General features: G+C 48.9%; 1 protein-coding gene across 4 annotated transcripts in view; it reads left to right on the top strand.

Moving 5' to 3' along the window:
- The window catches only part of DRAM1 (DNA damage regulated autophagy modulator 1), a 107,575-nt gene that overhangs the window by 39,861 nt on the left and 50,868 nt on the right, over positions 1–16,846 (top strand). For all 4 annotated transcript variants that reach the window (XM_073620324.1, XM_073620326.1, XM_073620323.1 and 1 more), the window contains exon 2: positions 6,997–7,064. In XM_073620324.1, coding sequence (XP_073476425.1) covers positions 6,997–7,064 — 68 coding nt within the window. The remainder of the gene's footprint in view (positions 1–6,996; positions 7,065–16,846) is intronic.

The raw sequence follows: 16,846 nt of genomic DNA, 5'->3' as shown, positions 1-16,846 counted from the left end.
GAAACCGCCCACAGAGAGCCACCAGAGACGGAACCCGAACTAACCACCGGACCCGATACCCCCATGCGGGACAGCACCGTTTTTACGACCGTAGCTATGTGTTCGTCTGGCGGGCTTGATACGGCAGCGTCACTAGACCTACCCCAAATTAAATCACAGTCGTACTCACTGATGCACATAGGCAGAGCTGAAGAAGGACGACCAGCAGCAGATCCAGGCAGAACGTCCGGTGCAGGATCAACCGTGGTAGGGGCTGGCAGGGGCCTGTGATGTCTATCTCCTAGAGCAATGGTGGTGCCTGGCGAGGCAGGAGGATGATGACAGAAGGAGAGGTCTAGGGGTGGAGGTCCGACCACCTACCCTGAGGAGCCCGGGTGGCCAAGAACAGCAGCTGAGTAGCAACAAGAGCAATCGTGGACTCCAGACAGAGGACTCGTGGCAGGTGCAGTCGACATCCCGGGACTGGAGCAGGAATCTCCCGCCCTGCCGAGCGCAGGGAGATGAGGCCGTGTAGCAGACCGAGGCTGGGCTGCGGTGGCAGGCAGCCCGCGGGAATCTCCCGCCCAGCCGGGCGCAGGTATGCAGGGGTTCGCAATGAGGGGAGGACAGCCGGAGCAGCTCGACTGTCTCCCACCCAGCTCGGCGCAGGGAGATTCTGGTGTACAGGAGTCAGCTGGCAGGGGTGGGTGGCAGGTATGGAGCCGCGGTCTCCCGCCCAGCTGGGCGCAGGGAGACCTGGGCAGTCAGGAGACATAAGCATTGGGTGGGCAGCATGGGATGCAGTGTGATCTCCCACCCAGCCAGGTGCAGGGACATGCGGAGCAGGCAGCACAGGCTGAGCAGAGTGCACTGGCACATTTAAATCTCCCGCCCTGCTGGGCCCAAGGAGAGAATGAGCCACTGGGAGCAACAGCGCAGTTGCTGGGAGAGCCAAGGAACCGCCCGCAGGGAGATGTGAGGGGACCCTGCAGAGACTCCTGGACGGTGAGCCATGGGATGGGCTGCCCTGGCAGATGACACTTGAGAGGATCTTTGTGAAACACCTCAGCCACCACCCCACCGCGGGGGCAGTCCCAGGTACGGCAGCAGTGGGCACCCGTGAGTTTGGGACAGGTGTGGGGAGCGCTGCAGCTCCTGTCTGGCCGCACACAGGGAGGCAGCCAGGGGAAGAGGCAGCTGGAGGAGCCCAGGCGGTCCGTAGCATGGCACTAGGGCTCAGGGAGCGTGGATAGCGGGCGGAGACCCAGGCTGCAGCAGACACTGGTGGGGGGAATCTCTGGGCCTCCTAGGAGGGGAAGAGCCGGCACTCGGCTCAGCAGTGGCTTTGGGGGAGTGGGGAGGGCAGGCAGGCATGTAAGTGTCCCTAGAAGGACTAGGGCTTAAACGGGATGGCGGGCGGGCCCGCCTCTGGGCCCTGGGAGCCGGGGACCCCGCAGCAGAGTCTGCAGGAGGCGGGGAGAGAGCAAGCCACCTCAGGGGAGAGGAGGGCAAACAGCCAGTCTGCCTAACCTTGCAGGGCAGTTCGTGGACCCTGGCCAGCAGGAGCTCAGTCTCCATGGTAGAGGGACAGGGTCATCAGTTCTTCCCAGCACTTCCAGCCACGTTCCTCGAAAGACCCAGATTTGCCTGAGCTCAGGCCCAGCCCATCCCCCATAACAATCAATCCTTGGTGATCACTCAGCCACCTTGTCCTGCACCTGGCCATGCCTCCATCAGTCAAGGCTCTCTTTCCCTGGGGGGGGGCTCAAGAGGCCTTCATTCTATACATGAAAGTAAAAACCCTCCCAGATAGCAAGGATAACTTGCCACACATTTGTGGCAGTGTTGAATAGCAAGTCTGTTAACTTGCTGCACATTTTCACTGGCAAGTTGTACACTTGCAGAGCATTTGAAGCACAAGTTCTAGTTGACTCCAATATCCAATTTGTAGCAAATTTGTGTGGCAGGTCTCTGGCAAGAGCAAAGTTGCAATAGTGAGGCTACAGCAAGAGCTCAACAAGTCTACAGCATGAAAATTCAGCCACAGTGACCCCTGTGGTGGGATGACTATTGCACAACATAACTGAACCAGAACTTGCAGCAGACTTGCAGAATGTTTGCAAAGAAAGTTGATCTGGAGTCATGCAATGTGGATTTGCTGCAATTGTGCAACAAACTTGTGAAGCCTGGCAAATCTAGCAATAGCTTAGCAAGTCATTTTCAAACTTGCAGCATAAGTGCTTGCTATCTGGGCTCCTCTGTGCAGTGGCCCCCCAGCCCCCCCCCCCCCAATACTTACCTGAGCCCAATGTTCCTCCTGTGCTGTGCACGAGAGCCTCGGCTCTCCGAGGAGACTCCCTCCTCAATGACTGAAACAACAGCAGGCGCCATTGGCTCCCGCAACTGTCAATCACAGGCAGTGAGCCAATGAGGAGAGAGACACGGCTCTGTGTGTGAATGGACATGCAGAGCCGTGGCTCAGGAAAGAGCCTGCTTAGGTGCCCCCATTGCAAGCTGCTTGCACTGGGGGCACTCGGCAGGAGGGAGGGGCCAAGATCACCGACGAGGGACCCGAGAAGAGGAGGATCGGGGCTGCTCTGTGCAAAACCATTCCACAGAGCAGGTAAGTATAACATACAAAATATAATAATGTAAGCAGATGTTTAATAAATTATTCTATGTGAATGAGATCATGTAACAAATATAAAGTAGTTTTTATCCTAGTTTGATAGTGAAAATGGAAACACAATTTAACATTGCATGTTGTGCTATGGAATAGCCTCAGCGGTGGCTTATAGGGATAAAAAGTAAGACCCCAGTAAAAAATTTTAAAAAATCAGAGTTTCATACTAGAGGCTTTTTTGCTAAAATAGGTCACATCTGGTATATTTTGGTGTCTGCTTTTAGGCATGTCTTTTTTTTATTAAACTTTAAAAAAAAAAAAAGTACAGGTTCACTTTACGCTAGAAAGGACAGGATATGGTTAGATTTAAAGTGGTGTTCCGGCCGAAATGATATTTTTAAATAAAAATACCCCTATAATACACAAGCTTAATGTATTCTAGTAAAGTTAGTCTGTAAACTAAGGTCTGTTTTGTTAGTTTATAGCAGTAGTTTGTTATTTTATAAACTTACAGCAGGCCGTGGCCATCTTAAGTGTGGGCATCTAAAGCCAGACTGTATTTCTTCCTGGATCTCATCCTTGCAGATCTCACACATGCTCAGTGCAGCACAAGCAGTGTAATAGGTTTCAGGTCAGGTTTCCATAGCAACGGCAGTTTCAGAGGAAGTTGCCGACCCTTCCCAGAAGGCATTGCAAACAGGAAATGATGCAATGGGCCGCGGCCAGGGAGGAGGAAGTGAAAAATGAATACAGCAGATATACAGTAGGTGCTGAGAAAAAAAATAAAAAAATATCCAATTTGTTTACAGTGCATAGTTTAGTGAGGGATGCTGAAGAGTTGTAAAAGTGGGTGGAACTCCACTTTAAGTTAGACAGCAAAATCAAATATTACCCTAAAGCCTCATACACAGGATCGGATTTTCCGCCGGGAACTTTGTGTTGACAGACTGTTGGCCTAAAATCCGACTTTTTTGTACGCTCCATCGGATAACTGTCGGATTTTCCGTGGACAACGGCTGGCACACTTATAAATTTTCCACGGACAACGGTCTGTTGTCAGATTTTCCGATCGTGTGTACACAAGTTCGTCAGACAAAAGTCCAAAGTACAAAACACGCATGCTCGGAATCAATGCTTACAAAACAGAACAATAGCAGAAGGTGCCCAAAGGGTGGCGCTAAAGAGCTGAACAATTGTTGGCCGACAATTGTGTTCCATTTGTATGCAAGACAAGTTCCTGGCCAACTCCCTTCGGACAAAAGTCAGACGTTTTGTCTGCGGAAAATCTGATCGTGTGTACGAGGCTTTAGAGTGTTGGGTCATCTTTTCAGAAAAGAAAGGTGAACTAACATTATAAACCCTCCCCCTTCTCGATCCCCGCTTTACTTACCTCCTGTGGGTAATGCGATGTCAGTGCCCACGCAGCCAGTTTAGCGGTACGGGGATTTAATATTCCTGCTTTTCTCCCTCTTTATTCTCTAGGGCTTCTTGGATGGATCAGGGCACTTCTGATTAGTCAACATTGACAACAAGCTTGGGAAGATGGGTTTTTTGGGGCAATATCAAAAGGAAATTGCTGTTTCAGGCAGGCAGATAGAGAGACATGACATAAAAATTTGTAGTTTTGATTTATCAATAGTAAGTATAAGGAAGTGAAAGGAGAAATGACAGAAAAAGAGTTGTGAACCCAAAACATTAGGGAAGTGAGATCAGAAGCTGAGCTATCAGAGGACCATCTGCATAGGAAGGATATGAAAATATCTCAGTACATATAAAGAATACAAACCATCTGACCTACTAAGGGTGACACTAATAACAGAAAGTGTATTAATCTAAAATATTCAATTAGATTTTACAATTAGAAAACTCAAAAAATATGTTTTCCCCCTAATCTTTGCTGTACTATGCTGGATGATATCTAGTTTGGGAGGCACAAATGAGTGTGGTTTTATGAAGCTAAGATTGAATTGAAAGTGCAGCCAAAAGTTTAGATTGAGCAATATGTGACTTTTTTTCAGATTGTGAGTTATCCAAAATCTTCTGATCTTTTCAGCTGCATTGTACTACTGTACTACTGAGCTTTGCATATAGGGAAATCTGTAACTACGTTGATAAAGCCATTTGTGTGTGTGTGTGTCTGTTTGTGTATATAAATATATATATATATATATATATATATATATATATATATATATATATATATATATATATTGAGATGGTTCTACACCTTCATTTGAGTCCAGCTGTGTTTGATTATACTGATTGGACTTGATTAGGAAAGCCACACACCTGTCTATATAAGACCTTACAGCTCACAGTGCATGTCAGAGCAAATGAGAATCATGAGGTCAAAGGAACTGCCTGAAGAGCTCAGAGACAGAATTAGGGCAAGGCACAGATCTGGCCAAGGTTACAAAAACATTTCTGCTGCACTTAAGGTTCCTAAGAGCACAGTAGCCTCCATAATCCTGAAATGGAAGACGTTTGGGATGACCAGAACCCTTCCTAGAGCTGGCCGTCCGGCCAAACTGAGCTATCGGGGGAGAAGAGCCTTGGTGAGAGAGGTAAAGAAGAACCCAAAGATGACTGTGGCTGAGCTCCAGAGATGCAGTCGGGAGATGGGAGAAAGTTGTAGAAAGTCAACCATCACTGCAGCCCTCCACCAGTCGGGTCTTTATGGCAGAGTGGCCCGACGGAAGCCTCTCCTCAGTGCAAGACACATGAAAGCCCGCATGGAGTTTGCTAAAAAACAACCGAAGGACTTCAAGATGGGGAGAAATAAGATTCTTTGGTCTGATGAGACCAAAATAGAACTTTTTGGCCTTAATTCTAAGCGGTATGTGTGGAGAAAACCAGGCACTGCTCATCACCTGTCCAATATAGTGCCAACAGTGAAGCATGGTGGTGGCAGCATCATGCTGTGGGGGTGTTTTTCAGCTGCTGGGACAGGACGACTGGTTGCACTTGAGGGAAAGATGAATGCGGCCAAGTACAGGAATATCCTGGACGAAAACTTTCTCCAAAATGCTCAGGACCTCAGACTGGGCCGAAGGTTTACCTTCCAACAAGACAATGACCCTAAGCAAACAGCTAAAATAACAACAAGGAGTGGCTTCACAACAACTCAGTGACTGTTCTTGAATGGCCCAGCCAGAGCCCTGACTTAAACCCAATTGAGCATCTCTGGAGAGACCTAAAAATGGCTGTCCACCAACGTTTACCATCCAACCTGACAGAACTGGAGAGGATCTGCAAGGAGGAATGGCAGAGGATCCCCAAATCCAGGTGTGAAAAACTTGTTGCATCTTTCCCAAAAGACTCATGGCTGTATTAGATCAAAAGGGTGCTTCTACTAAATACTGAGCAAAGGGTCTGAATACTTGGGACCATGTGATATTTCAGTTTTTCCTTTTTAATAAATCTGCAAAAATGTCAACAATTCTGTGTTTTTCTGTCAATATGGGGTGCTGCGTGTACAGTAATGAGGAAAAAAATGAACTTAAATGATTTTAGCAAATGGCTGCAATATAACAAAGAGTGAAAAATGTAAGGGGGTCGGAATACTTTCCGTCCCCACTGTATATATATCTATATAGATCTATATATATATATACATAGATCTATATAGATATATATACATTATATAGTATCTATCTATCTATAGAGAGTGAGATACACACACACACACACAACCACAATTTATTTCTTAATTTATTATGTTCAGGACTAAAAACTTGGTATATCAGAAAGAAGAGTGTAATTCTCATCTGTGCTATGATCTATGCTAAGATAAGACATTAATTGATAAGAGATACCATTATTTAAACATTGCTAAAAAACCTGGCATTCAACAATAAACTAATACTGCAGACTTTTATTAACTCTGTGATTGTAAGATTCTGTGGGAAGGAGAGGAGGGGGGAGGCAGTGCCACAGTGGAACACAAGTGGGCAACAGAGAATACATGGGAAACAAATGGGCAATTACAGCAATACATAGGCAAAATACAAGGAAAATATCCCAGTAGTCTAAGCCAAATGCTTTCCACCCCAAGATCTGTTTTCCCAGACCTATCTGCACAAAATCCGAATCTTTTATACACAAAATCTGATATAAAAAAAGACGGTCTATGTAATGAGAACTATTTGGTTGCCTCTATGTGCATAGAGAGTTACTGAATATACATTGGAAAGGGTTATTTACATTAGACATCACTGTAACATCAATATCTAAAAACTGGAAAGAGTCTGTGATAACCATTCAATTTATTTTATTTATATTTCTTGTTAAACACTGATACTAATCACTTTAAATTTGAGGGCTAGGGACAGAAACGTTAAATACCAATCATAATATTATTTTCTAAATGTATTTACGATTCTTCTGTTTTCTAGTGATACAGGCACATGTATTCCAGAGAGTGGACTTTTTGGATTTATGATTAGTGTGACTGCTATGTTAGGTAAGTTTTTTCTGGTTATAAACGAAATAAAGTTACCAATTGCATGTATTTCTTATGTTGATCTGCATCCCCTGTTTTTTTTTCTATTTCTGTGATTTTGGCTATTTTTTAATATCTAGTTTATTTTTTGCTTGGCAGTTTTGTGCTGGTTTGTGTGTTGTTGCAGCTTTCCCACATGGTACCCTGTTGTTTCTTTGTTGCATGACGCAAGTCATTTTGCCTGTTTGCCTCTGCCATGCTTCTCTGTTTCTGTTTGTTCTTCTATATTTGCCCTCTGTTGTTTTTCATTAGCATTCAGCTGTTCAAACATCTTCTGTCTCCCGATATTCTAAACCCATGTTTTCATTGCTTTTTACACTTTATTCGTTTCTTCTGTTGTACTTGTACAGTACCTTGTTTCCATTCTGTTTTTTTCTGCTCTCACTTTATTTTATAAGCATATTTTCCTCAAATTATATATGCAGTGTATGTGGTATGTGTTTATGTAATGATTGTATGATATATACGTTATTTCTGGAAATCATTTCATACCAGCCCCAAAGCATTATTATGCCAGCCCAACCGCATAACGTCATTTTCTTGTTCATAAAACCATGCATTTTAAAGCACATTTGAAGAGTGTATTATACTCACCAGTGCTCATCAGCGCGGCCTCATCAGTGCCCATCAATGCAGCCTCATCAGTGCCCATCAATGCAGCCTCACCAGTGCCCATCAATACAGCCTCGCCAGTGCCAATCAGTGCAGCCTCACTAATGCCAATCAATGCAGCCTCACTAATGCCAATCAATGCAGCCTCACCAAATCCAATCAATGCAGCCTCAACAGTGCTAATCAACGCAGCCTCACCAGTGCCAATCAATGCAGCCTCACCAGTTCCAATCAATGCAACATCACTAATGCCAATCAATGCAGCCTCACCAAATCCAATCAATGCAGCCTCACCAGTGCTAATCAACGCGGCCTCACCAGTGCCAATCAATGCAGCCTCACCAGTGCCAATCAATGCAACCTCACCAGAGCCCATCACCTCAGCTTGTTCAGTGTCCATCAATTCAGCCTGTTCAGTACCCATCAATGCAGCCTGTTCAGTGCCCATCAATGCAGCCTGTTCAGTGCCCATCAATGCAGTCTGTTCAGTGCCCATTAGCCCAGTCTGATCAGTGCCCATCAATGCAGCCAGTTCAGTGCCCATCATCTCGGCTTGTTCAGTGCCCATCAATGCAACCTGTTCAGTGTCCATCAGCTCAGCCTGTTCAGTGTCCATCAGCTCAGCCTGTTCAGTGCCCATAAACTCAGCCTGTTCAGTGCCCATTAGCTCAGTTTGATCAGTGCCCATCAATGCAGCCTGTTCAGTGCCCATCAATGCAGCCTGTTCATTGCCCATCAATGCAGCCTGTTCAGTGCCCATTAGCTCAGCCAGATCATTGCCCATCAATGCAGCCTGATCAGTGCCCATCAATGCAGCCTGATCAGTGCCCATCAATGCCACATGATCAGTGCCCATCAATGCAGCCTGTTCAGTGCCCATCATCTCAGCCTGTTCAGTGCCCATCATCTCAGCCTGTTCAGTGCCCATCAGCTCAGCCTTTTCAGTGCCCATCAGCTCAGCCGGTTCAGTGCCCATCAGCTCAGCCGGTTCAGTGCCCATCAGCTCAGCCTGTTCAGTGCCCATCAGCTCAGCCTGTTCAGTGCCCATCAGCTCAGCCTGTTCAGTGCCCATCAGCTCAGCCTGCTCAGTGTCCATTAGCTCAGCCTGTTCAGTGCCCATCAATGCAGACAGTTCAGTGCCCATCAATGCAGCCTGTTCAGTGCCCAGCAGCTCAGCCTGTTTAGTGTCCATCAATGCAACCTGTTCAGTGCCCATCAATGCAGCCTGCTCAGTGCCCATCGATGCTGCCTGCTCAGTGCCCATCAATGCAGCCTGCTCAGTGACCATTAGTTCAGCCTGCTCAGTGCCCATCAATGCAGCCTGTTTAGTGCCCATCAATGCAGCCTGTTCAGTGACCAGAAGCTCAGCCTGTTCAGTGCACAGCAGCTCAGCCTGTTCAGTGCACAGCGGCTTAGCCTGTTCAGTGCACAGCAGCTCAGCAGCCATCAGCTCAGCCTGTTCAGTGCCCATAAATGCAGCCTGTTCAGTGCCCATAAATGCAGCCTGTTCAGTGCCCATAGATGCAGCCTGTCCAGTGCCCATAAATGCAGCCTGTTTAGTGTCCATAAATGCAGCCTTACCTAGAGGAGAGGAGATGGATTATACAGAGCGGGGATCTCCTGTTTACTGTTCTCAGACAATGTCCTGCCTCCTTTAAAAGACATCACCAGTGTGCTGCCTATCATAGGAGGCAGTCCAGGAGGCGGGACTTCCTCTGACAGTTGAGTAAGGCCTCTTTCACACGGACGATCCATTCAGGTCCACCTGTCAGTTTTTTAGGCGGACCTGAACGGACGCTCCATAGACCTCTATGGAGCGTCGGATGTCAGCGATGACATGTCCACTGACATCCGACCCGCTCCGATCCAAAAAAGTGTGACGGAGGAAAAACCTACTTTTCCATCCGTCTTCGGATGGAATCGGGTGACGACAGACTCTACGGTCTGCCATCATCCAATCCCGCATAGGGAAGAGCGGCGCTCTGACAGGTGCAGCGACGGACCTGTCATCTGCCTGCTCAGCGGGGATCGACGGAGTGATCCCCCGCTGAGCAGAGCGGGCTCCATAAAGGGACACGTCCATGAGAAGGAGCCCTAAGTGGGAGATCCCCACTCTGTATAATCCAGCAGCGCTCGAAACCCCCCCCCCCCACCATCCGAGACAGCCCAAGCCCCAATGGGCCCAGTGGGACTTAACTTAAATATAGAGTAGGATTATCCAGAGGTGTAACTAGAACCTTCAAGGCCCTGGTGCAAAAAAACCTTGGTGGGCCCCCCTAATTTATTTGGTCCCGGGGCCCTTTTCTCTGGTCCAATGGCCCTCCCCACTGATCCTGGGGCTCTTTACTCCTGTTGCGGGGCCCTTTTTTTATGGCCCCCGCAGCAGTGCCTTTTCATGTGTTCTGCAGTGGGCTCCCTTCCTACATCTTGGACCCTCCCTACGGTGACAGAAATTAATATATATGTCACCAGCACACCAGGGAACTCCATATAAGGGTCCAACGCAGTGGCAGAATTACCAGGGTTGCAAAGGTCACACTTGTGATCAGGCCCTGGCGTTCTGCTGCCATTAGGCTTTTGATAGTGCTGCTCTGACTTCTCTATCTCCATGGCACCGGTGGCAGTCTGGTTACATTATGGGTCTGATGGCTGCATGCGGGGGAGGGCTGGCACTATTGGTTGTAGACAGCTGAGTCCCACGTCGGTCACCTGGAAGCAGTACTATTGTCATGCCAATCGAGATGTGATCCAGGTGACGCTCCCAGTCGGATCTAATAAACACAGTATTTATAGGAATCAAAAGTACAATCATACTGTATATATCAAAAATATGTTTAGCAGCCATGTGGGCTCCATGCCAGTAAAGTTGGGGCTCTGATCAATTAAATTACTATTTTATTTAATATTAGATCCGACTGGGAGCATCACCTGGATCGCATCCTGATCAGCATGTCAGAGATGGCTAGGCAGTGCTACCGCTGCTAAGCGACCTGTGGAAGGCTCAGCTGTTTACAACCAATTGTACTCGTGCTTCTGCACATGTGCCCATCAACCCCATAAAGTAACCAGCACTGGGTCCTAATGTGCTACCACTGAGACAGAGACTAGAGACCAGTGCTGTCTATTACAGAGGCAGGACCGCAACCCTGGTTGTTTGGCCACTGGTCCACAGTGGGAGGATTCCCCCATCCACTGGAATGTGTAGATGGGGGAATTGGATCATATTTTTTTTTTCAGTGTACTGATTGAAAAAAAAAAAAAAAAGCAATCAAAGTATTTGCTGCATAAAAGTGCTAAATGGAAATTGGAAGAACAAAGGGGGAGGGAGATAGAGGAGAGAAGGGAGGGAGATAGGGACAGTTCACTGATCAAAGTTTAAATGCAGAGCTCACTCATTGGAGGGGGGAGGCTGGATGTTGGTGTCGCAGGCATACTTCACACAGCTTGGAATGTATTGCTGATATTCTTCATATTTCCCGCGCACATCTCCCCTCCCTGTCCTGCACACAGCTGTATGTCGGGATAGGAGAGTGTGCGGGGGACCGGGCAGACACAGGGGGAACAGGGACAGGAGGAGGAGCTGTATGCATCGCTCACCTCCTGTCAGTTGCTGGGATGGGGAGTGAACTCATTGAGCTGTGTGTGAGACGAGTGTCAGAGACACTCCGCTTAGCTGCAGCCACCGGCCCCTAATATGCAGACTGATTCTCCTGTCCTATGGACAGGAAAAAGCAGTCTCTTCTCTCGAACTGTCGGTGACCAGACTTCCCCGGCCCTGCAAAGCGGGAACAAAAACGGGGACAAACTTCCTCCGGGGACTGTATGGTCAGTCCGGGGACTGTCCTCGGAAACTGGGGACGTCTGGTCACCCTATTGTAGAGGTTGAAGGTTTTTTACCTTAATGCAGTCTCTGCATTTACATAAAAAAACCTTCTATTGTCAGTCCCCCCACCCCTAAATACTTACCTGAGCCTGATCTAGATCGAGCACTGTGCCTGAGAGCAGCAACGCTGCTCTATGTCCTCACTGGACTCAGTGAGAGCAACGAGAGCCATTGGCTCCTGCCACTGTCAAACAAATAGTGATGAGGGAGTGGGGGGTGGGGCTTTCAGTGGACACACAGAGCGCAGTTCAGATTGAGCTTGCATGTGTGCAATCATAAGAAGTTTGCAGTCATGTTGGAACAGGAAGGGGCCATCCCAAAACTGTTCCCACAAAGCTGGGAGCATGAAATAGTCCAAAATGTCTTGGTATGCTGATGCCTTAAGTGTTCCCTTCACTGGAACTAGGGGGCCAAGACCAACCCCTGAAAAACAACCCCACACCATAATCCCCCCTCCACTAAATGATTCGGACCAGTGCACAAAGCAGGGTCCATAAAGACATGGATGAGCGAGTTTGGGGTGGAGGAACTTGACTGGCCTGCACAGAGTCCTGACCTCAACCCGATAGAACAATTTTGGGATGAATTTGAGCAGAGACTGCGATCCAGGCCTTCTCATCCAACATCAGTGCCTGACTTCACAAATGCGCTTCTGGAGGAATGGTCAAACATTTCCATAGAAACACTCCTAAACCTTGTGGACAGCCTTCCCAGAAGAGTTGAAGCTCTTATATCTGCAAAGGGTGGGCCATTTCAATATTGAACCCTACGAACGAAGACTGGGATGCCATTAAAGTTCATGTGCGTGTAAAGGCAGGAGTCCCAATACTTTTGAAAGATCGTGTATATGCGGCAAACCCCCTGTCTCTGCTGCTGGGTCCTGAAGGCCAGGAGATTTTGGCACATTCTGGCACGCAAAGATTTTAAAGGTGGAGCTGCCAGAGAGAGGGAAGCAGGACCAACTGTAAGGGAGACCAGAGTTCCTATTTAACTAGAAGTAGGTATGAGTTCATCTCACTGTTAAAAATGAACTGAATTCCAGAAGCTGTGCCCAAAAAATGGCAGGCAGAGGGCAAAGGACTAGTCACCAGTACAGAAAGGACCGGAACACAGCATGTAATGCATAGGTGGAGGGAGTACATGACTGTGGCAGCAGTGGAGTTAACACAGAGGGGGAGTGTATATTAGTTAACCGAGGGGGAGGCACTAGGAGGGTCTTTATAAGTTCATCCCGCCCTGGGGGGAGTAACAGTTTTCCTGAAGAAAGTTCCCTGAAGAGCAGCATGGCTGACCTGGAGCGCCTGATGGAGCAGATGAGAGTAGAAGCAATGGTGAGAGGGGCAGCCTGGCTCCAGGACACCTTAGAGGAAGCAGTGAGGGGAACAGAGCCTGCATCTAGCAGGGGGGTAACGAGCGACACTAGGACTCGGCGGTCGCGGCCCCCAGAGAGGTTTTCCCCTGAACAGCGGCAGCCTGGGACTCACTCCGGTCCCTCAGCGGTCCCACCGCCAAATAGAGTGGCAAGCGAACGGGAGGGACGGGGGAGAACCGAAGGTGGACCGAATGGCGGTCAGCGGGATGTAGCGGGAGCGGCGCAGCGGCCTAGCACAGCCAGAGTGGAGAGAAGCGTTAGCCCCGCCCCCAGAGTCAGGGAGTCGGATGTGCGCAGCGGTGCACGAGGAGAGATCCCTGGGCCTTCTGGTTCCACGGCAGGGGGTCGCAGTACAAGCGAGAGAGGACGGCCGGGTAGAGCAGCGATAGTACCTGACGGCAGGACTGTGGTTCCCAACACCGGTCCGGGCAAGGTACAGCAAAAAACGACAGGCAGATGGGATACGTGGAGGCGGGGGTGTACGGCCGCGGTTTCCACGGCAACCTTGGTGTCCAGGCCGGGTGGGCATTCATCGGCTGAGGAGGAAGAAGGAGAGCACATTGGGGAGGATGAGCGGTCCGGGTCGGAGGAAGAGGCGGCCCCCCCCCCCCCTCCAGGAGGACAACAGCGGTGGAGAACAGAAGTCCGGCTGATGAGGCTACGCCTGTGCAGCCTGGTGAGTCTAATGTCATGATTTCTGTTGCAGGTCTGCCGAGTAGTGGGGGGCTGGGGGTTGCAGGTGTGAGTGAAGCTGGCAGAGTGAATGATACAAACGGGGGGCCTCTGGCTTAGGGGGTTTTCTTGGCAGGCATAAAAGAGCTCTTACAGCGTTTTGAAGCGGCAGAAAAGGGTCGCACGGGCCCGGCGGCGGCATGGGTTCCGCCGGGGGTTGCAGGTGGAGCAGAAAAAAGTGGAGGGCCGGTGGTGCAGGCCGCAGTCGCATTGCCCAGCCCAGCGGTGACAGGGAGTGGGGCCGCGGAAGGGACGGAAAAATCAGCGGAGGCAGCTGGCAGGCAGGACATAACAAGGTTGGCTGACGCGGCAAAATGCGAGGTCTATGTTTGCTATGAGGGACCGTTAGGGTCGCACTTAAAACAAGTAGTGCGTGAAAAACTGTGAAAAGGTGAGTATGTGGAAATTTTTTCACTGCTACCATTGAAAAAATTTAATCTTGATAGAGTTAAGCCGCATGGCTCTAAGAAGGAGGATGAGGAGAAGAGGAGATATCGTTTGATCCCTAGAACGTTTGCTAACTGGTTGCAAGCGTTTGCGATTATGGCAAGTGTGATAGGGGAAAAACAACCCGAGCATTGTTCGGCACTGTTTTGTTATCAAGATGCTATTTGGTGAGGCGTACAGAGTTTATGGGGGAACAGCATGGTTGAGGTATGACGAACAATTCTGACAACGGAGGGTGGTCAGGCCGGCTCTGCGTTGGGATCACAAGGACATCAGCCTCTGGATGAAATTGATGACGACGGTGAGGGCCCCCAATCAGTTTTTTCAGAGGGGGGGCAGTGGACCTTCGTCCCAGGGACATTCGGTCGGAAATAGAAAAGGGGTTTGTTGGCTATACAACACCGGGACATGCAGGTTGGAGTCGCATGTAAGGATAAACACGAGTGTTCAGGGCGGGGGGATCTCACCCCGGGTCCAGAGGTTCCAAGCAGGGAAAAGCACGTACAGGAGAGACTGCAAACAAAAGGGAGGACCCCAGTGAAGGTGGAAAGGATGCGACCGTTTCTAGGTAGGTATCCGGACAGGGCAGCAGCTCAATTGTTGGAGGTAGGTTTTTTCGGTTGGCTTTAAGATCCCATGCGAGTTGACGGTAATTCCACCGGTTCCACGCAATTTGCGGTCAGCAATGCAACATCCGGATGTTTTTTGGAGAAACTAAGGAAGGAAGTTGCATTGGGGCGGATGGGTGGCCCATTTCCAGCGGCGCCGTTTGACGATCTGGTGGTCTCGCAGCTGGGGGTGGTACCAAAAAAAAAAAAAAAAAGGAACCTGGTAAATTTAGGCTAATTCATCACCTATCTTTCCCAAAAAGGGGGGTCAGTGATCGATGCTATAGATCAGGGGGCGTGCTCCGTGACCTATACTTCATTCGACGCGGCAGTGGGATGGGTCCGTCGTTACGGTTAGGGGGCCCTGATGGCGAAAGCGGATGTGGAATCTGCTTTCAGACTACTGCCGGTGCACCAGGATAGTTTTAGGCTACTAGGTTGTCATTGGAACAATGAATTCTAAGTGGACAATAGCTTACCCATGGGCTGCTCAATATCGTGCGCAATATTTGAACACTTTAGCTCCATCGTGGAATGGGTTGTGCGGGATGTGTCGGGGGTGAATTCTGTTATTCAACACCCAGACGATTTTTCTTTGTATAGGTCCGGCGGCCTCCAGGATTTGTGTGGTGCTGTTAGCCACGCTGGAGCACATCGCAGATAGATTTGGCATTCCATTGGCTGCTGATAAGACGGAGGGACCGTGAACGGTCATCCAGTTTTTTTTTTTTTTTTTTGGGCATTGTTTCATAGATTCGGACGCAATGGAATGCAGGCTGCCGGACGATAAGCGGGAAGATCTGAATAGAGAAATTGCAGGGCTTTTGGGTTTAAAGAAAGTGCAGTTAAGGACACTACAGTCAGTATTGGGCAAGCTGAATTTTGCACGCCGCATATTACCGATGGGGAGGGTGTTTAGTCGCGGGCTTGCGTCTAGCACGAGTGGAATAGAATCACCGTGACATTTCGTGCGATTAAGAGAAACGCACAGGGCAGATTTGAGAGTGTGGTATATGTTTTGGAAGCTTTTAACGGTAGGGCACTGTGGATGTCTGGTCCAGTCAGCAACTTTGACCTGGAACTATTCACGGATGCCGCAGGTTCCACAGGTTTTGGGGCATTTTTTCAGGGACAATGGAGTGCAGGACCATGGCTCCAAGCATGGGTGGAGGCAGGATTCACGAAGAATCTGGTGCTGCTGGAGTTGTTTCCGGTAGTGCTGGCAGTGGAGCTGTGGGGAACATCATTCAGGGATCTGAAGGTGCGTTTCCATGGGGACAATTTGGGGGTGGTGCAAGTTATCAATGGGATTACGGCATCATCCACGCCAGTGATCAGGTTATTGCAACACTTAGTATTGCGCTGTCTGCAGTTGAATGTTTTCATTCATGCGGTACACTTACCAGGGGTGGAAAATGGGATAGCTGATGCGTTGTATCACTTTCAGTGGGACAGGTTTCGGGAGTTGGCGCCGGAGGCGGAGCAGCAAGGAGTACCTTGTCCCGAATGGCTGTGGGGGATAACATTGGCCTCATCGCGGGATGGATAAGGAAGTCGGTGAGTGGGTCTACATGGGCAGCGTACTCTAAAGACTGGTGCAAGTTTACCCAGTGAAGGGATCACAATTATGCCCGGTAGAAGCAGTTCGGGAATTTTTTAAAAGTTCGTTCAGAACGACCGGGCCCCTTTTTTGGTACATTTAAGTGGTGAATTTTTATCTAGATTTCAATTTGCGGCAGTTTTTACAAAATGCATACGGGGTTTGGGCCTGGATGAGAATGATTTCTCGTCCTATTCGTTTAGGATAGGAGCAGCTACGGAAGCAGTCAGAAACGGTATGCATGCACCGTTATGGGATCTCTGTTATGGGATCACTGTTATGGTATCTCTGTTATGGTATCTCTGTTATGGGATCACTGTTCTGGGATCTCTGTTATGGGATCACTGTTTTGGGATCTCTGTTATGGGATCACTGTTATGGGATCTCTGTTATGGGATCACTGTTCTGGGATCTCTGTTATGGGATCTCTGTTTTGGGATCTCTGTTTTGGGATCTCTGTTATGGGATCACTGTTATGGGATCTCTGTT

The sequence above is a fragment of the Aquarana catesbeiana genome, linkage group LG03 (assembly GCF_042186555.1).
Source record: "Aquarana catesbeiana isolate 2022-GZ linkage group LG03, ASM4218655v1, whole genome shotgun sequence".
NCBI lineage: Eukaryota > Metazoa > Chordata > Amphibia > Anura > Ranidae > Aquarana > Aquarana catesbeiana.
This window is presented reverse-complemented; position numbering and strand designations above follow the sequence as displayed.